Below are 21,539 nucleotides of genomic sequence, written 5' to 3'. Positions count from 1 at the left end.
CATTTTAACACAAAGATAAAAAAATATATATATAATGGTTCAAAAAGGAAATGTTAAGATTGACTTTCAATAAATACTAAAAAGGGAAAAAAAGATTAGAGAGATTGATGTGATTAATATATTTCCACTGTCAAAATGTGCCGTGTGCTTTTAAATAGACAAATCCAGAACAAAACTACAATTAACGTTGGACCTTTGATTCACACGATGTTTCCAATTTAAAAAATGTCAAACGTTATTCACAAAAGATTGTTGCATCCTTTTTTGACCCGCTACCAATTACTCCCTTATTCTGATCTTTCCTTTTTCTGCTTAACGGAACCACTACTGGCATGGTAGCATTTGTAAAAGTCAATAAATCTAAAATATTATGTGTGAAGTTGCGGGGAAAGACCATTAAGGGGCGGGCACTAGTGGAGCCGGTGCAGGGGTCCTGTCTGAAAGAGGGCGGCTAATTCAGGACAACTGTGAACTCTGAACCTGCTAAAAGCTTGGCCACTGGTCAGCCGAGCCACGTAATAGAGTCCACATGTGCTCACAGCCTGCGTTGCCATAATTAGACGGATCTCTAAAGGTTTGCTTAAATCAACATCAGAGTGCTTTGTTTTCCCTCTGAGTTACATACGCACAAAAATCGCCTGTGGCCTTTACCTTTTAATCCATTTCATGCTTTATATATTCATACACAGTGATTCGGGGCTTTTTAAGAGGGAATAATGATAACTTCATAGGTCTCAGGGCTTCGGTTTCACACTGAATAAAGCCTGAGCGTTAAGTAGCCAGTGTTACAGTGAGAATTAGAGAGAAATGAAGAGTGGTTTAAATAGCTCAGAAACGGCGCACAGCAGCTCAACCCAGGCAGAGAATCGCTCAGCATTAATCAAGATTTCAGGCCTCTGTTTGACAAACTGCACAATGCCTCAAACATCGCCTTGTGTGTAAACACAAACATCAAATGCCATGTGGCATGTCCTCATCACTAACAAGCAAACTAACAAGAGACCTGGAATTCCACTCAATTAGTACCTGCTCGCTTCCTTATTAATCTACTAGCCCGGTGAAAAGATGAGAGGAGACAGGAAAAAAAAAACGAATAGGAATAAAAACAACAACAACAATTTGTCGCGATAAATATATTAATGCCAGTGAAGTTTCCGTTTCAGGAGGTGTAATTTGACATGATATGTGGGCTATGTTCTGTCATTAGTCAGGAAAAATGGTGAGTAGGGGATCAAAGCAAAAAGGCTCTGAGCCTGCCACTTAATTTATCACACGGCAAAGACAAAGGCTTTTCTCTCTGCTTCTGTCGCTTTTCAAAAGACCTGACTCCTTTTTATGACAAACTCAGTTTGCAATTTAATTTAGGACTCGAGTCCCTGGGTGCAGAAAGCAAGCAGGCAGGAAGTGAGAGGAAGGTACTGTAGCCAGACAGGCACACAGGCAAAGAAGCATGAGAAGCAAACAGCGGGAGCAAGAAAACGTCCAGGCTGGCGGTAAGTACTACGAGAGAGAGAGACAAGAAGGCAGACAGGTGTCATGAAACTTGAGCAGTCAGGCAGTAAGGCGGGCGGGAAGGCAGGCAGGCTGGCTGGCAAAGCAGGCTAGAAAGTAGGCAGGTAATTGTATAAAATGTAGGAAAGACTGTATCATCGTGGGTAGTAAGCAGTCGTAGTAGGCTGAGCGGTGCAAAATCAGTAGAACCAGAGAAGTGTGTGAATGTGAGAGGGTCTGGAGTCTGCTGGGCAGTGGATTGAACTATACACTGCTGGTAGGGCAGGAGTGGTAGGCGGTGGAACCTGACAATATACTGTTAGGTGTGGGTAATAGTGCGTCCGTAGTCTCAGCGGGACCTCAGTGCCTCACAGAGGAGCTTTAATGCACACACCAGGAAAAAGAGCTAAACAAACAGATCCCCGCTTCAACAAAGACAGTGAAGACAAGCATGTGTGTTATTCTCTAGGTTTGTGTGTGTGAGTATATAAGAGTGTGCGTGTGTGTGTGAATGTGTGTAAATGTGTGAGTGACCCTGACGCCGTGGTGATGCTTCCTGTAGCACTGACCGGCGTCAGTGCTCCATTAATTAAAGAGACGATGCACTGGCAGGTGGCTTCACTGCCCACACTGGTAATTGGCCCCCTTCTTCCCACTCTCTCCCCCAGAAAATCACCCATCTCTGCCTTTTCTTTTCTTTTCTTTTCACTGCCTCGTTCCCTCCTCCTATCTCTCGTTCTCAGAAACGTGCCAGTGGGCAGGCAGAAATGCAAGACTTTGTGAAATAATGATTAGAATGGATGGAGATGAAGGGAAGGGAGTTGCACATTTTCCCACAAGCCTCTGATGGTCGGGGAATGCTGTTTGCCTTCAAGCGTCATACGACGCGACGGGAGTTTACTTTAGACAGCCACAATCTGAGGAGCCAGTACTGCAGTCATTAATGATGTGGGGAGGGGACAGAGCTATACTTTGACAAGTTGCTGCATGTGTGTGAGCTGGTCTGTGTGTGTGTTTTACTGCGTGTGCATGTGGCCGTGTGTGTGAGTATCTGAGTGTGAGAGGCTATGGTGGACAAGAGAATGTGTGTTTATGCAAGTGAAACTCTGCGTAAGAGACGAAAATTAACCCTCTGCGTGTCATGTTATGAGACAATGAAGGTTGAAAAGCTATGGAAGTGTGTGTGCGTGTGTGTGTGTGTGTGTGTGTCTCACCACGTCACTGGGCAGGTTGTGCAGGTCATCAAAGGGACTCTCCAGGGTGTTTGTGTCCACATTCAGAATGACCACATCCTCTAGTGATCGACTGCGTACTCTCTATAGGAGGAAATGTGCAATGTTGTCAGTGCCACTGCCACAGTCATTTAAAACAATTCTAATCATTATCTCACAATATCAAATAATTCAACGTTCACCTGTAAATAAAACTACAATACGTCAAATTTGCATACAGACATTCTTGTAATATTTACAGTTAAAAAAATATTTCCTGCTTTTAAATAATAGAATTAGAGCACTATTTTACCTTGATATTTGCTTTTGCTATCCAGTATCTCATAGAAATTAACTGTCTGGCTAGAATCCTGAATTTTTAATATTTGAAACAGTCAAGAGAATATAGTTTTATTTTGAAATCATAAAATTAAGTTTTAAATTCTGAGTGTGGCCCAGCAGACAAAGTCATTTCAGTCCGAAAAGGAAGGAGAAAACCCAGCAGTCACATTTAAAACCACACTGTCATCACACTGCTTTACGATTAACGGTGACAAATGGCACGTAGGAAAATAAAATATTAGAACATCTTTACTATAACACACACATGCTCACAAAATGAAGAATGGCACTGAGAAGAACATTGGGAAGGTGCAAAGATTTTTCCACAGCACCAAAACCTCATGCATCAACAACAACAGTGGTGCTGTGCTGTGTGCATCCTGATGGCGACAAATTCAACAATTATTTCAGTGTGGTGCAGGATGCAGGCAGGTGTGCGCGCGCGTGTGTGTGTGTGGTTGGGGGGGCAGCATAGTGTGTGAATTTCTAGTTTGTCACTTTTGTGACAGCCTGTGCAGTGGAGGCTCACATGCTGATCTGGACTAATTATGTAGTGGCGGAAAGGGGGTCTGTCACGGATGCAGAGTGTGATAAATACTGCCACTGCCGCAACTGTCAGACAAATATCACACACAAACACACACACACACAAACACACATGTGCATTACGACATATGCATTTGCACAATTACCCACAGACAAAAACACTCACACTTTCACACAAGTGCAAATGTGCGCGTGCTTGAGACGTGCATTCACGAACCACAGCGGTGCTGGTGACGGCCTGCCCCCCCCCCCCAACCGACACACAGGGTTTAACAATGAAGTACAAATCTCTTTGTTTGCAGATACTTTTTCTGCCTTTCTCTCTCTGTCTTTTGTACTTCTGGTTAAGAATGCACACAAACCAGACAGAGAGATAAAAAGGGAAAATATTCCGTCATTTTTCTGATTCAGTGTGTTGAAGATGGCAAAATTTTTCTCCCTGTGAAATTTCAAAAATTGAGCTTACAGTCACTAAACCGCGTGCAACATTAGCTTACCATACAGAGAGGAAAAGCTAGCAACTCACAATATAAAATTAAAGCATCCACTCTGAATGTAGTTTGATTATTCTTGTTAAGAAAATCAACTGACAAGGACCCTGAAATTAAATTGTATATATCTGATGCAAATTAGGATTTAACTTTTAGCATACGGCACAGATTTTGCACGTACAGTATACATCAATTTGCAGCAGCATGTATAATTATGCACATACAGTATAATTATGTACATTTATATACATGCACATTTATATGCATATATATGCCCACAGATCAACTAACATACCTCCAGAAGACTAAGATGAACTCCCACAAAGTATGGCATGGGGGCACTGTGGATGGAGAGAGGGAAACAAAGCTGTGAGCAAACTTGGTATCAGATGGTTACATGAAGTAAAGAAACATTTATGGAGGCTACACTAAAGAAATTATCTTTCTGAATGATTTTGACACTTAATTCATCTTTAGTTATTCATCAAGTTATAACTAGCATCAAGAACTTTTAACTTTTTAGACAGCTGGTCTGAAAAAAAATTGCAAGATATGGTGAGATATGAGCTGACTGTCCTGTACCTTAGATCTTTCAGTAGATCTATCGAAAATACCCCAAAATGATAAAAGCAGTTTTAAAAGTAACATCTATCTTATCAACAGCAAGAAATTGTGAAAGGTTCTGTAATGCAAGAGATTTGCATCGAAGCTAATCAGAAGTGCATATTTTAATTTGCATGGTGCAACATAATCTTAACATCAGGAAGCAAGACCAATTATCATTCACATGTTGTTCTTTAACCACATCATATTACACGTTGGGCACGGCCGCAGGCTGAAAATCAGAATTTTTTTTTTTTTTATTAGAACCATCATGCGTCTCATAATGGGAAACAATCAGATCAAGGGATATTAGATCAACTGGTGTGTGTCACACGACAAGCAAACTGATCTGGTGGTTAAAACACAAGTCATGTTAAAGTTTAAAGGGTAAAACTGAGAACATTTTCTTCATTTTATCACTGAGTAGCTTGTATTTTCCATTACTGACTTGTAAAGCAAAGTTGTTTTGTACAATTCGAATGATCAGACTCAGCTGTCAGTGAGCATTAATTCACCTGGAAAGACATAACATGAGAACACAGAGAACGCTAATTCTACCACTGTTATTGCTACCTGTATATATTGTGATGATAAAAATAGTATTAGCAATAACATTACATTATTTTGCATTACATGGAGTTTTTTCCTCTAAGTAGTAGTGGACTCAGAAAATGTAGAAAGACTTGAAACACCTCCAAGTAAGTGGGAAAAGTTTTCTTTTTACATCACAAAAATATGCTTTGCATGGTTATTATCATGTCATTCTTATTTTATAAGACATTTATCTTCATGCTGGAAGTTAGTGGCAAGGAAAAGTTGAATCATAGAGTATGTTTCCCATCCACCATGATGAATAAAATCAACGAAAACAGTCAAATAATAGAAACCATTTTTATGATGAGGTTTACGGAGGCAGCAATAATCGGATAGCTTTGGGTCAGCGTGTTCCAGGCCAGAATGATTCAGAAGCCACAGGCTTGTAATCGACTTAAAGCAACAGCAAAACAAACAGCAGGCCTGTAGCTCTGCACTTTGCCCGCCGTCTTCATCGTTTCATGAATATACAGTACTGACCTTCATCAACATCTAAACAGATACATGCACACAGAGCATCTAATGTAATGTGGTTATCTAATCAGTGCACGGAGGACACCCCTGTGATTAAATAAGATAATGATGAGTCTTCACAGAGTGTTGAAAATCACATTTTACTGTCAGTGATGAATAGCTTTTTGAAGCTGATGTGTCCCTTATGGTAAAGTGCTGTGCTGTATGAGCTATCAGCACTGATTCGACAAAAAACAGCTCCTTTTACATAATCTGACTTCCCTACTCTGCATTTTTTATACATGTACAGATCTGAAGTTGTCCTGAACGCATGTAGAGTTGTAGATGAGCCGTTACTTCTGCGCTCCATTCAGTTTCAATGAGGTCCATTCAGATTTGTTGGATTTGCGTTGGATGGGTGGTAATGAACCCCTGAGAGGGCTAACATGATGAGAACGTGGTGTTAGCACTGCCATGAAATATGGAGCAAGGTGAACCGGGCCGTTCATTATGTTGAAGGGCCACACAGGAGAAGGTGCGCCACGAGAGAAATCGTGAGAAGAACTAGAATACGGGCAGGAGAACGTGTGAACACGTGTGTCTGCACTTCTACACCGAGGTTTTAGTGGCACAGCTCGGTGCAAGTTCAGCACACACGGCGCGGTGGTAGGTGTGTGTATATGTAGCTAAGTGTCAGGTGTGTGCGAGTCGGAAGGTGGCTGAAAAGTGAGAGAAGGAAGGAGATAGAGAAAAGGAGGGGGTGTGAACATTCATCATGAAGATCCTGACGGCATTCGTGTATGTATGCGTGTGTTTCAGAGGTGGTCAGACTTACCAGCAGTAGTCCAGAAGATGCGGGGGCAGCACGGGGATGAAGATGTGCTGCCAGTACATAGGAAAGAGCAGAGCAGCCGCACCGTGGACACATGCAGTTAACTACAGAGAGAGACAGAAGCGAGATAACAATCTCAACACAACTTTCTGAGGCCACACAACTAAGAAAAAGAGACAAAAATACCTCACTAAGCCGTCTGTTTTTGCTGGAGGTTTGTGTGAGTTCAGTTTTAACTGTTTTAACTAAAAAAAAATAGTACAATAAATTTGAGCCAAATATACTGCTCATCTTCTTTTCTCTCTAATACATTTTTTTAACAACTTATTCAACTCACTTCTACACCGCTAACTCGAAGAAGTCGAGAGAATACATCAGCTCCGCTCCCTCCCAAACAATAACCCATTAATAACCTGTTTTTAAAAGTCTGATCAAGGTGGTGATGCTTTGTGTTGATGTGTCAATGTACTGTATGTTTGATTTCATCGAGTTGGCCTTTAATCTTGCTCACTAACAAAAGCCCTCAGAAAGAACATGGTGCGCTGACATGTCTAGTGCTGTTGTGATGAACACGCGACCTGAGAGCTATTGTTGTAGGAAGAGAATAACACACCAAAAACCGGAGATCAACCACTTGTCTTAAACTCATGACGGAAACACAGCAGAGGAGAGGAAGATTGATGAGGAGGTGAAAGGAGAAGTATTAAAAAGACTGACAAGAAGAAAGGCAAGACTTGTTCTACATACAGGGAACATGAAACCAGTGTTTCCTCCACATTGATTCATTTGTGGTGGGTCATCACTCGCAGTTATACTGCTGCTACTGCACATGGCATTCAGGGGAAAAGAAAAAAAAAATCACATTTACAGTCCAGATTTTAACCTGTGTAAAACACAAAGATGAGCGGCAAACACAAACTCTGTGTTGATAATTAACTGCCTCTCAATTCAATGTCAAAGTGTGAATTGTGCTGCGACCTGCACAAAAGCAAAAAAGGAGCCCAAAACAGTTCTGACAGTAATCATAAAGATCAAAATTACCCCAACTACTTTGACCTAGAAATTAAAGAGAAAATAACTTCTTTTTTAAACAAATAATGAGACGCAAACACACAGAGCTGACGTTCCCTTTCAAGAAAGCTCTCTACATTGTCAAACCAGCATTACACATAAAATTAAAGTCATTGTCTCCCATTGTCTTAAAGCCAGCATCCCCCCTTGACATCCCATCTCATGAAAACCCAGCTATAGTAATGACCTGCATCACACACACACACACACACACACGTACACCCACACAGACACACAGACACGGCAGGAGAAAGAGGCGTTAGCTCATCCCCCAGATTAAAATAACATGATTAAATATGGAAAGAGAACAGAGGTCTGAGGGGCTCCTGTGGGACTTCATTAGGGCAAATTGCCAAAGAATGAAACATGAGTTAGCCAAGAGAGACTGCGGGCTAGGCCAATACCACCGGGACCCCGGAGCAGCAGCCGCTGTTATACTGCTGCAGCTTCACAGTCAATGTGTGAAGCGGACACACACTATCACACACACACGCGCAACTACCAGGAGACCCCATACTCACTGACACACACAGTGTCACAATTGACCGGCCAAAAGCGGGTGAGCTTGAAATCAGGCTAAAAAAAAAAAAAAAAAAAAAAACCACCGCTGCCAGAGAGCGAGAACGAGGGGCCCCACCCTCTGAATCCACCCAAACATCAAGCTCGGACATCTGAGATGCTTACAACAAATAGTGCGTGTGCGTGTTTGTATGCGTGTGTCCATGTGCCTCCCTCCCTGCATGTTTGTTTTAACTGCATTCATTTTTCATATCGGCTGGAAAAAAAAAAAAAGAAAAAAGAAAAAGCGATGATCTTTTTTTTTTTTTATTGTCTCCGCGCAGTCTCTCATACACACAGTCCCACAATAGTTAGGACTTAATCAACATTTAATTGGTGTCTTGCTCTGTGGATCTGCATATGCATATTTCCGCTGCCTGCCGTCTTCAAATGAAACACAACAATGCCACGCTCCTGTCAGGATTAATTCCCTGGCAAACAGTTTGTTTTTTTGTTAATTCTGAAAATAAATCAATGCTATGAATATTAATGTGTGAAAGTGAAGCACTTGGTGGAAGAGCTACTATCAAAACCATTGCACCCTTCTCCCTTTTTCCAAAGCGTTGACGGTAAGGGGCCATTAAATTGTGATGAAGAGAGGTCAGCGATCCGGCTGCGGCTGTACATACACACATATGTGCATGTGTCCCACACACGCACACGCACACACTAAGTGGAGAGCCAACAGGAGAGTGTATTCCTCCTCTGGGAGTGCGAGACAAGCCCCAGCCATTCGCTGGTACCAGGAGGTAATGGCACAGAACACCTCGCTAACCAACTCCAATTATCTCCACCAGGCCTCAAGGTGAGCCCCCCAACTGGCATGATTTACTCTCAGGTTGAAAGGGAAAACAGGAGTCTCTCTCTCTCTCTGCTTCTCTTCTTCCCAGGCTTGGTGGCTGGCTTAAGGGAGTTGGCTGAAAGGGGAGGGGGGTTACTGAAACTAAGATAATGATTTATAAAGCAAATCTAGATTTCTGTTTTCTTTTATTCGCTATCTCCAAAGCGGTTATGGTGGCAGTGTGCCTGAGATAAGGCAGCTTGGAGGGAACTCCAGAGGAATAGTTCACATATTTGCTTCTCTAATTCAGCTAAATACAACTCCCCGTGTCCTTGTTCAGGTTTTAGAACGAATGAGGCAAAAAGTAAAAGGAAGATAAGTGGGAAAAGAGAAATCGTACCAGTCTTTTTTTTTTTTTTTCATTTACAGGGCGGGGGGGGGGCTTCACATGAGAGTGGGTCATGAGAGGCTAAGGCTGATAAAATATTTGCCAGGCTGATAAATAATAGATGAGTGGAGCCAAATGGCTTACACGCTCCACAAAAGACCTGGGTGCTTAATATTCCATTCAATGGAGAATCACAGATACAGTCCCCAAGAACAAATACAGGATTAGGTGCTGGGTCCAGTCCTCAGGGACCAGGGCTCTGCCCGGTAATGAGGGGCTGCCTGCCTCTCACACTGTGTGTGTGTGTGCGTGCGTGTGCATGCGTGTGTGTGCGTTGCCCCTTCCTCTGAGAGAAGCTAACCGATTATACAGCGACAGCCTGCTTCAAAAAGCAGTCAAGGTTCTTTGGTTCTGTCCTGAGAGCTTTCTTGGTGCGCGTTGGCTGAGACAGAAAGTGTCCACACTAACACTGGTTTTCCCAGATACGTTCAACGGGACTGAATGACGCAGAGACAGAAAGAGAAAGACAGATACAAAGAGATGGAAAGAAAACAAGAAAGACTAAAGAGATAACAAAAGATAATCTGCTTTGCAACTTTGAAGAAAGCAGCAATAAACCTGAGCTCAAGAGGTCAAACACCAGTTTTGTCAATAATGTAGTCTGAGTGTGACTCAACTGCTGTGTCCCATTCCATACGACACACTGGTTGTACACGGTAAGTATTACACAGAAAACCTCTTAAAAGAGCATACTGTTTTTGGCATTAGTTGAAAAAACACCCAGTCATTTCATATGCAGATGAAATTAAACAATGCATGTGCAATTGATATCAATCAAGCTGAGGCTGGAATGTCACAACAAATTAAACCTCACAAATAGGCATCAAATGTTTTTCAGAGATTTAAAAGTACTTTTGTTTTCTGCTGTGTTCACAAAGATGTTTTACCACCATCTACAATTTGTTCTAACAATTTCCAGCTGTGAGCAGGGCCTCCGCTTCCTTTGTGCATTGCATTGTGGGACAATAATGTCCATCAACAGCACACTTAGAAATCAAGCGGTGGTTTTCGTAGACACACTTGTTTGATCTACTTAATTGTGTCGCAACTAATTGTGCACAGTGAACAAACCACATACTTAAAACCTGCTTAGAATCAGTATGAAGTATGGAATAGGGACACAGCTAATATCTTTCTGCATGCAATATAATATATAGAGATATTGCACATAGTCCCACGGTCAACAAAAAATCAGTGGTAACAAGTAGAGTGCAAATCTCCACCAAGGCAAAACACTCCCCTTTCATTTATTAAAGCCTAATTCATCTTCAACCTAGCCTTGTACTACTCTAAATTTCAAACCATCCATAACTGACTAACCATAATTTAAGATCATCAGATCGAGAATCTGCACCCAGTGGTAGATACCAGCCACCTAAATAAGCCTGACTGTTTTAAATCAAGATCCATCCATTATTATTAGAAATTAACTAAAATATCGGAAAACATTGTTGAAGACAGAGAGGAAAAAAAACCTGGACCTGTCTCTTTATCTGGATCCGCACCAAAATTCAATGGGGTTTATTCTGAGATGAGAACCATCCAGCACCCAAGTCTAGTGGAAATCCATTTGGTAGTTTTTGTGAACAAACAAAACAACCAACAAACAGAAAACTTAACCTCCTTGGATGAGGTAACTTCATGTGGGCAGCTACCCAAGCTCCTCTGACAGTTCACTAGCCATCAAACAGCTCTCCATATTCATACGTGATCACATTCAGATGAGCTTGTTGCCCTACATGCCTGAACAACAACACAGCCCTTCCACAGAGATGTTTTCTTCAAGACCTGGACCCACTAGAGTCTTCAGATCTTCTTCTTTTGCAACTCTGAGCTCCGCAGTAAGTAGTGTGTTGCCACCCACACTATTCCTCTTTACCTGAGTTACCGGACATGTTGAAGAGAATCAGGCAGCAAATGCAGAAACTGCTCATGTGGAGGCCCGCATGCATCATTTTCACATGTTAAACAGAACGAACGTAACAATACTCAATCCCCCTGCTTACATGCTGTTGGATACAAATAGCTGCTGCTGGAGGCAATGTGATTCAATTTGACTGGAGGAATGGCATCGACAGAATCACTCTTGACCTCTTCACACAAGCCTTGAACAGGAATTTCCCCTCCACTAGGCCTGTCCCTACACAATCTCCAAATTCAATCCTCTCTTCACATTTCCCAGTCTCATTTTCATCCCAATTCTTCATTTCTCATTCTGTTTTTCCTCCTGCTGTCCTTCTGTCCACCTCTCCCTCGTTTTCCCCTGCTGGTTTATCGTTGTTTTAGCCTTTCCCTCTCCCCTCCCCTGCACCAATTACCCGCGCTCTGCTTCTCCCTCTGTTGACAAACGCCGGTGTCAGGCCCGGCACGACGCAGGTGTGCCACAAACAAGTAGGTGGCACGGGGAGAGAGAGAGAGGGCACAAAGGACGACACAGGTAACAGCTAACGCCAGGCCTCCCACACATGCACAAACAGTCACTGGCTCTCTCGCAGAAAGACATCAGACATAAGGCACTAACACCTGTGAGCGCAGAAGACACACAAACAGATGCAAGTGAAAGAGACACCAACACCCACAACGTGCACATATGCACATACACGGCCACAGCGGCGTGACACACACGTTAAGTCAGACACATGGCATGGGGCTGAGATGAGTCTATTGAGGGAAAGGAGGAGAAGGATGGGGGGAGGATGTCCCGATGTTCTGCAGATGCCCAACAACTGAGGGATGCATTAAGACACCCGCGAACAGGGGGGAACAGAGTCAGGGAGAAAGAGAGGTGCAGCCAGGGTGAGTGAGAGACAGATGGACAGAAAATAATATGTCAGCGAGGAAGCATAACTAAGATAGAGAGAAAAGTAGGGAGACAGAGAGAAGTCCAGGAAAGAGGGGAGAAGAACAACAGAGGAAAAGGCAGGAAACAGAGAGACAGCTGGCACTCTAGGGCATGGTGGATGGATAGCTCCTTGTTAGCATAGGCCTGACAGGCTGATGAGAGGGCTGCTGTCAGCCGGTGCTGGGGCCGGGCTGTGTGAGTTTGGGCGATAGGCAGGGCAGAGGCTGGGCTCGAGAGCTGGGGGGCCTCGGCAGATGAAAGACACGGAGGGCGGTGGGGGCGATGGTGGTGTTGGTGGTGGGGGTCCTCCCAACTGACTAGTTAGAGGAAGGGCCGATGCTGCCCTATTATACGGCCCTATGACAAGGCTGCACGCTCGGCTGGCTCCCGCCCCTGCGCCACCGCCGAACGGCCTTTTAAAACAGTGGTACCATTCACCTCCGGTCACGAAACAGCAATAAGTCAACTGACGCATTGTTGTAAGATCATGATTTATTCCTTTGCTGTTGGCTGCTTGCGAGACGCGCCGGCCATGTACTGGCAGACTGACACACTGGGTTCACCGGGGGCTTTAACAGAGGCAGCACCTAGAGCAGGCAGAATAAATGTAGTGTACTGTATGTGTGTGTGTCTCTTTCCACTTTCTATTCCCTGTTTCTTTTTGCTTGGCTGAGAGGCTGGACAGGCGGAGGTGGTGAAAAGCAGCTGGATGGTACTAACGATGTTACTAACAATACCTTGGCTCATGCATCATCTATCTGTGGTGAGCAGACTATAGAAATATTACCTGTCCATGCAGTGACTGCTAACACTCACTTAAACAAACGTTTTGACAAACTCTGACATTAATTGTATATTTCCCATCCTTTAAGATATTTGATCATGAGACAGTGGCTTGGATAATGAGCTGGGCTCTTTGCAGTTAAGTGTATATACACTCGGATAGCTGGCTTCAAGAATCATGGCAGCCATTCGCACTTGAACTTGGAGGTCAATCGACGCAGAGGCAAAAAATAACGCATCACAGGAGCAGTAATAACATCAGGCCTGCGAGTAATCCCAGCGGAGATGTGAAAAATACCTTTGTACTACAGTGCCTGACATACATTGCTACCAAACCAAAACACCTCTCCCTGAGGAAGACGGATGGATAGACAGATGACTGGATGAAGGATTGCGGAGGATAAAAGGCTTACAGAGGCAAAGGTCTGACGTGGAAGCTCTTAAAAAATCCTGTCGGCATAAATTTGTTAAAGAAAAACAAGCCGAGATTAGACTCCGAGCTGCAGAAAACTGTAAATCACTGGCAGAAATCACCATCACCCCCTTTTCCTGCTAAAAAAGAAAAACACCTTCACCCTTGAGTCTGATAATTTACATCGTGTAACTCTTGTGTCACAGCACTGTGTGCAGCCCACACCCCGAGCGGAGGCGCTGCTGGTCTGAGGAGCTGAGGGGGAGACAGGTGAAATTCTCAGAGGGCTTGGTAATTTTTTACAGCTCTTCCTGATTATAGCTCCTATGGGGGACCTTGGGTACCGTTCCCTCCAGCACCCATCACCACCACAGGCCCCTCCGGCTGTTCAGCGTTCTGCAGACTTGTAGATACCAAGGCAGGACCAGCTACACCACAGATACAGATAGGGACATGGGATGACATCACTTCCCTCTCCCATCTCATCTGTCATAAACATTTGGCTCTGCCTCATCAGCCACAAAGATAACGGGGGGAGGATGGAATGAGGAACAGAGGGAGGAAGGGGGGGCAGAAAGACACAGAGAGATTTCCTCCCTTATGCAGACAGACAGAGGGGACTTTGAATTATATGAGAGAGTTAGGACATGCAATAACGGATAATTTAAAGCTTTCTGGCCATTAATATGCCGCAGTTATAAGACAAACAGTCAAATATAATCCAGCTTTAGTGTGGATTTCACAGCCTGTCAGAGTGTGGAAATAGTGCGGCTGTCTGACTGCAGGATGCCCGGGCAAAGAGGGGTGGAAGGGCGAGGGGGGAATGCAGAGAGATCAGTTTAACTCTCTCTGTACAAGTAGCGTAGCCATGTCAGATAAATACTCTCATCGTACTACTTAGGGTTTGATATCCTGCTGGAATATTGATGAAGAGAATCATGTTCAATCTAGGAAACAGTCCCAATATTTAAGCTATGGACTTTTTTAAGAGGGCAAATTGGTGTCTGAATTTGATGTGAAACCAAAAACAGCAAACAGGAACTGTCTCTGACTGTTGCTTATATTATCATGTCGTGAATTCTACATTAACATACACAAAAGCTTAACATCTAAGCTTCACCTCAACTTTGACGAAATGTTCAGGAAACTCATCCTTCAACTGGTTGCAGTATTTTCTAACCCATGTTTCCCCCACTTGCCTGACAAGGTAGAGCTGATAACTGACTGCAGCCGAGACACTGACTCGGAGAGAATGGACTCACAGTGCTAAGCTTGCTTGAGGTAATGATGATGCGCCGTTCGTGCAGCATACTGGCGTAGAGCTGGAGCATGTTGTTGACGTCCACAGCCACAAAGTACTCTGTCAGGTTCCTCTGGAGATAGACAGGAACAGAAGGATATGCAGGTACATAACAAACTGTCCTTGCACAACTTGCTTACAATAAAGTGTCAATGTCACAGACTGTGAGAGTGCCAGAGTGTGCCGTAAAGACAGACATACAGCACTGGCTAGAAAAGGACTTCCATCTCTACACACAAATACATGGGTAAGAAACACAGATTTAAACCATAAAATACATAATGCATCAATCAGCGTTGTTTTAATTTGTCAGATTGATGACCGTTTTCATCCGTTTTGACTTACCACAACCATCTCGGATGCTAGACTTAAGCTCACTTTCAATACAAATCAACAAAGAACATGTGTGCATCACTGAACTTCGACATTAAAAGTACAAGCACCACAGGAGATAAAACTAAAACAAGGGGATGATGCAATAATTTCAAAAGGTGACAAGTGTATCTGATTAAAAGCGATTAGAGGCAGACATGTTTCGAGAGGAGAGGGATCTCTCTTTATCTCCTTCTGTCTCCCTTCTTTTCTTTTTCCATGAGTACTCACGCTCTCAGGGATAGTTGGCAGTCCATTGATATCCGGGGCGATGAAGTAGGAGTGCTGCACAAAACACAAACATTCAGGAGAAAGAAGAGAGAAGGTCACAAGTGAAGCATACCACTCACAGGGAAGAGAATGAGGGGAAGAGGGGGGTTGAAGGCCGTTCACTTTGTTCTATGATTTATGGCTTATCTTCAGCTCTGTCTATATGAATTGCTGAGCTGGTGTCTGAACTGTGGCAATGCTTTTATCAGGCCTACAGAACAGAGAAAGCTCAGTAGCAGCTCTGCTCCCCAAAGAGACAGACTGGGGTGATGTCTCCGGTGGAAAACTGAGTCTTTATTTAAGCATTAAATAGGCCTGCGGAGCATCAACACACAGAGAAAAGCATACGTGCACATGAGTGCACGTGTGCATCCGCACAGACACACTCACACAGGTTGTTTAAAGGATCACACGGCTGCCTGTCTCACTTTGGGAGAGCAGGGCAGGTTCAGTGTTCAGATCAAAGGGGCCTGAGAGAGGTGCTGTTTCGAGACAGGTAGACAAACCACCAATTGAAACACACTACTGTCACACACACACACACACACACACACACACACACACACACACACACACACACACACACACTATCCTTGGTGCACCTGCGTTTCTCCAGGCCTTCACTCAACCATCTGTTGCAGGTCTTTACTGCCACAGCAGATTCTCTCACGTTATTTAATGTGAAATTAAAATAAAATAATAAAGTTTGTCTAGTATTCTGTGACTTCACAATGTTCAGTCATGTGACTACTATTACTTTTTTTACCTGTACTGAAAGTCATCTAAGTAATGTCAGGTCTGTGTTGCCTCTAATACTTGTGTATTCAATTTGCGGCCTCTGTGGCAGAACAAAGGACACCCAATACCTGAACAAAGCAAAACACCATTACAGTCAAGACCTTAAGTTTGATTAGGAAACAATCCACACAGGAGGAAATAATCCAAAGATTAAAAAGGCCTGCTGAATAAAATAAAAGAAACCTTAACAGTAGTACATTACAATGACAAACAAAATGTTTAAGATATGGCAAACATAAGGATCATTTAAAAATCAGCCACCCAAGCCAAAGTATTGCCACCGCAACTGAAAACATGTCTCTGATTGTAGAGACATAGGAAAACGAGAGGAGAGAAAAAGCCCGTCACAGCCAGAGAGGATAAATATGGACTATAAAAAAAAATCTACAACAATGTTAGAAAAAAATTCACCTTCATGTTTCAAGCAGCATCAAGACAATTAGGTTTTTTTGTGACAAATGATTTGAATTGATTCTGTGTCATTTTCAACAATGTTGGGTTGACCCCAACCACTGATTCAACACTTTCCTGTAACAACAATGTTCAATCACAAATATATTTAAGCATACGAAGTGCTGCTGGTCACTACTGCTCTGACACCGCCACTAAATGTACCTAAATGTTAAATTCATTCAGCAGTTGGAAATTGTGATCAACAGCTAAGTGTTCCATTACCACCAGTAAAATGACTGATACTAATTAGTGACAGTATTTCAGCAAATAAAAATGAACAGACTGCATTGATAAAGACAAAGCAATGACAGCAAGTAAAAACTTAGATTTAGTTTATGGTTCACACTGGGACATTTATTTGCAGTGCATTTTTTATCAAGTGCGCAAAATGTGAAAATAATTATGAAGCAAAACCATGTGGCTTTCATGCCCTGGAAGGATGTGTAAAAAGGAAACAGTGAAGTAATATTTAATGTTTAAATGTGCCTATTCTGATGAAATTACGAATTATAAGTAAAAATTCTGATGCACTGAATCACATTTTTGTTTTCTCTTCAAGGAAACACTGCTGGTTAGTTTGTTGCTGTACTTTTGCTGAGAACCAGTGCTAGGTTAGTTTCCCGTGAGACAAGAACTGCTACAAATACTCAAACTGCTACAAAATCATTACACACAAAGAACCACACAAGATGGGTGGACAGCTCGCTAGTATTAGTGGTTAGCTGTCAACTTTAGAAAACATGAATACACTGAATAGCCATTTAAAGCTTATAAAAATAAATATAATATAAAAGAAGTTAGATGATTTACACACTGAAGTTAAACCCCCACAGTAAACCTGACTTGTGTTTACCTCTGGTGCTCTTTCCTGAATTTGTTTTTTAACATGCTCAATTAAAGAAAAAAGTAGGGGTTTTTTTCAGTGGCACTAGTAGGACTAAGTCAATCGATGGTAAAAATCTGATACCTGATAATACAGGTATGAATTCGGGGTACAGAGCTTAAGGTTTTCACCATATTTCTGATGTGCTGTGATTTTTTTTCTTTAAATTAACCTAAATGTTGCAATGTCTACAATCCCTTGGGAGCTGGATAACTGAATTTAAAAATATTTGCTTCATAGTTATCTGTGTAAACAATACTGCATTTGAGAAGGGAAGCATGCTCATACTCTGATGAAAAGAGGACTAGTTATAGACTAACTGAAATGAAATAAAACAGCTATTGTTGCTGAATAAATAAACGGTTATCAAATATCAGGCGCTTGAGGAAACACAGGACAAGCCCCATAGCCTTACAGTAACTACAGTATCCTGTATATCGCTCTTGTTTTTCTTTTTTCTGTGCTCTGTGTGCTAAATAATGTTTCCCCGTTGGACTACAAATTCATGGCATTGTGATAATCACTAACCATGCTCCTCAACTCAACCCAGGCTTTCATTGGCTGTTTGCTTGCTTATCTGCTTTTTTCTTGTTCTTTCGAAGACATGTTTATATAAAAACATTGAAAGTGGGTTAACTGGAAAGGCATCAAGGAGATTTTTTGAGCACAATTGCCTTTGCTTAAAACATAGAGAGGGGAGGAAAAAAAAAAAAACTTTTGATATTCAGAGAGAGAATATAGCAGCATGGAACGGCATTAATCATTTACAAAGTTTGATTGTTTTCCAGAGGAGAAGAAACATACACCAAGGCCCAGGATAGTTTGTTTTTGTTATATTTAAAAAGATAGCGCAGCTTATTTGGCCAAATTGGAAAGCCGTGGCTCCCATGCGATTAGTGCAGAAGCGGTTTCATATTTTACAGCAGCCTCCCGTTTCTGCCGTTCACTCATTCCCCTCCACTCACCGGCTCCTTGCTTCGCCGATCTCTCAGTACTTGCCCACTGGCAATACACAACTGCTCATTCTTGCACAATGAGAGAGGGAGAGAGAACAAAACAGGGTTCACACATGAAAGGGGACAATGATCCTTCTTCTTGGCTGCCATGATAAAACAAAAAAACACTCTTTTAGGGGGAATAATTCTGCTTAATCAATTAAATATCAAACTAGTGGCTTCTCCAGAAAAGAGATGAAGCTATCACCTCTGTTCTCCCAGGGCTTCTCCTCCGATGAAGCTCTGAGATTCAGATGAAAAGATTTTGTTCACATATTCAGGCTTATAGAAAACTGACACAAAGAAAAAAAGGAATCTTAATTGACCTTGTTAACCTTCGTAGATACATATTGATTACCTCATATTAGTCTTGTTGTGCTGTAAATTCAACTGTGTAATTAGATGCGTATCCTTCTGAGACCTATGCCACAGAAAAGACCCAGAGTTGCTTGTTTTAATTGGTCCAAAAAAAAAAAAGAAGCGCTGCTCCTCAAGGACAAAGGCTGAAACTCTTTTGATCCCATTACGGTGAGGAGTCTCACCAACTCAAAAATAGAGATATTAGTGAACAAAACATCATGAGTTTAGTAGCCCCACTGAAAACCTTTACATTCTACTTACACAGGACAGGCTTTTGCGAGCAAAAACTGTTTGAGGGTTTTATTTAAGAGCTGGAAACACACAGGGAGAGACTGTGTCAGATGTAACACAAACACAGGCCGACTTTGAGGGACCTGGGCTCGTTAAGCCATCTCAGTTTTTGATAAGAGGGAGACATGACGAGTTGTGAGAGGACTCTTCAAGTTTAAACATGTCCAGCACGGGCTTATCACACAAAAACCTGTTAGCGCCACTTCTTGTCTCCAAACAGAGTGTCAGTCCTGGGTCCTCTGTGTCTCTCTGCTCCCACCGACTGTGTCTTAACCCCCCCCCCCCCACCTTCCCTCATTTATCTCGGCCATTTCAACCTCTATACTTTGTCGATCTCTCCCAGTTTCTGCCTGTGTAATCTATTTTCTTTCCGTCTGTTTTTGTTGCCATCTTTGTCTCCTCCTCTCATCTCAGTGTCAATTTCATTTTAGTTCTCATTATTCCTCTGTCTTTGTCTCCTCTTTTTTTCTATCATGAATTTCGTCTTTAATGTCTCTCACTCTACTTTTAACTACTTCAGCCGACTGTTATCACCTCCTCTGCGTTTCTGTAGTCTTTTTCCTGATGCAACACACTACTACAGCAACTTACCTGTCCCTATCTCCCTCTCACTACCTTTACTCTCAGCTGTCTTGCCTCTGATAAGGGGGAATATGAGATCTATACCTACCACACTCAGGTTGACTGGCGTGAAGGGCTTTGGCACAGGCAGATCATAGAGAGAATTCAGCATGTCATTCAAGTCATTTTCCTGGGGGAGAGAAACAAACAACAAAAAGAAAAGACATAAAAACATGGGACGCATGAATTTTATTTACTAGTTTTGTTGATGTCACGAGTTATGTGTCAATCTCAACAACAGTGCTGGGACAGGCGCTGCTGCAGACCAGAGGGCAATCCTGCAGCGAGGCCTGAAGGGCTCCAAAACATCCGACTGACATATGTTTAACGAGCAATGGTGAGGTTAAAAGACGGCTGAGTGTAGGGCTGCAGACGCTTATTATCCAGCGGCGTTGATTTACGGCCGAGAGCGGGCTGTCAGTAATTAAGCGGGGGTCCCTGCTCCAAAGACAGGGGCTTTAAGAAGCCGTCAGAGTGCTGGCTTGACCACAGAACAGGCCCCGAGATTATTCTTGCAGCATTTATGAGCCCAAGGACAAGACTGCTATTTACACTCTCAGGCCTCTCGCTGGAGAAGTGCTGGGGACAAAAGTTTGCAACTTGTACTCAAACTAAACTAACTAATGTGAACACAGAGGTTGGGCACTGTTGTTTGTTTTTCCACTCTTTGTCTATTTGCCCTCTAAGGGAACTCTGCTACGAGCCGTTGCTTGTTTGAGGAAATGTGCACATGCGTGCGCGTGCGTGTGTGTGCGGGCCAGAGAGAAATAGAAACCCGAGAGGAATGGGCGGCAATATACAGTAAGAGAAAGAGAGGGGTGGGAGGGAGGGGGTGTTAGGGTGTGTGCAATCGAACAGCCTCCTGTCATGAGAGGCTCAATGCTCACACGCATGGTCAGCAACACGGCCTGGGGAAACAGTTCATTTACCCCTCGCCTTAAACCCTCATCGCTCTTCTGTCTTCCCTCGTCTGTCAACATCTCCCTCTCGCCTGGAACGGACAGCGGGGTAAATAGAAACCAAATCATGCACACTAACACTTCAGTCACCCAGGATTTCCAGCAATCTTTCTGTCTCTCTCTCTTCCTCGCACACAAACTGTCCTCTCCCACTCGTCGGTCTATCTCTCTATATTAGACTATGCTTCTGAATTTCTTTCAATCACAGAATTGTGTGTGAATGCAGAATGTTTATGTGTTTTATTGTCTTCTTTAGCAAGGCTCCCTGTCCTGATCATTGCTCTTTCAGGGGTCTTGGAAGAAGCAGGGACTACATGGCAATTGAAAGCGGTCCCCGAGCTCTCGGCATCTCTCCCCGGCTCTGCCTCCCTCCCTCCCTTCTTTCTTTTTCTCTCTTCAGTCAAAACATGGGAACATCACCTACACCCTCTGCGCTATGCGCCGCACATCTCCCCAGTTTGTTGCATATTTTACATTTCCCTCCCTTTGCTAGTACAATGCAGTGAATAGTCAGGGGAAAAGACTTTTGTGAAGTGCGAGCGTGTGTGTGTGTGTGTGTGTGTGTGTGTGTGTGTGTGTGTGTGTGTGTGTGTGTGTGTGGTTTCATTTTTTTCTTAACGATTTGTTTTCCAGTAAATCATCAGGAATAACTTCCAGTGTCAGATCAGCGTTTGGTCTGTGAAATGTCAACATTGTTGCTGCTAACAATGGGAGCCAAGTCGAGCCCAAGACGGTGAACAAAACTTGCACACAAAAGACAACATGCGGCATGCAGAGGA

General features: G+C 43.0%; 1 protein-coding gene across 3 annotated transcripts in view; it reads right to left on the bottom strand.

Moving 5' to 3' along the window:
- dennd1b (DENN/MADD domain containing 1B) overlaps positions 1 to 21,539 on the bottom strand; it is a 107,329-nt gene that overhangs the window by 34,711 nt on the left and 51,079 nt on the right. For 2 of the 3 annotated variants that reach the window (XM_037114746.1, XM_037114745.1), the window contains exons 7-13: positions 19,851 to 19,931; positions 18,500 to 18,559; positions 15,362 to 15,415; positions 14,721 to 14,831; positions 6,567 to 6,667; positions 4,377 to 4,422; positions 2,706 to 2,807 (exon numbers count right to left, since the gene is read on the bottom strand). In XM_037114746.1, the coding sequence (XP_036970641.1) occupies positions 2,706 to 2,807; positions 4,377 to 4,422; positions 6,567 to 6,667; positions 14,721 to 14,831; positions 15,362 to 15,415; positions 18,500 to 18,559; positions 19,851 to 19,931 (555 nt within the window). The remainder of the gene's footprint in view (positions 1 to 2,705; positions 2,808 to 4,376; positions 4,423 to 6,566; positions 6,668 to 14,720; positions 14,832 to 15,361; positions 15,416 to 18,499; positions 18,560 to 19,850; positions 19,932 to 21,539) is intronic. The other variant, XM_037114747.1, reaches the window with a different exon arrangement.

The sequence above is a fragment of the Acanthopagrus latus genome, chromosome 11, assembly GCF_904848185.1.
Source record: "Acanthopagrus latus isolate v.2019 chromosome 11, fAcaLat1.1, whole genome shotgun sequence".
In the NCBI taxonomy this organism is placed as follows: domain Eukaryota; kingdom Metazoa; phylum Chordata; class Actinopteri; order Spariformes; family Sparidae; genus Acanthopagrus; species Acanthopagrus latus.
This window is presented reverse-complemented; position numbering and strand designations above follow the sequence as displayed.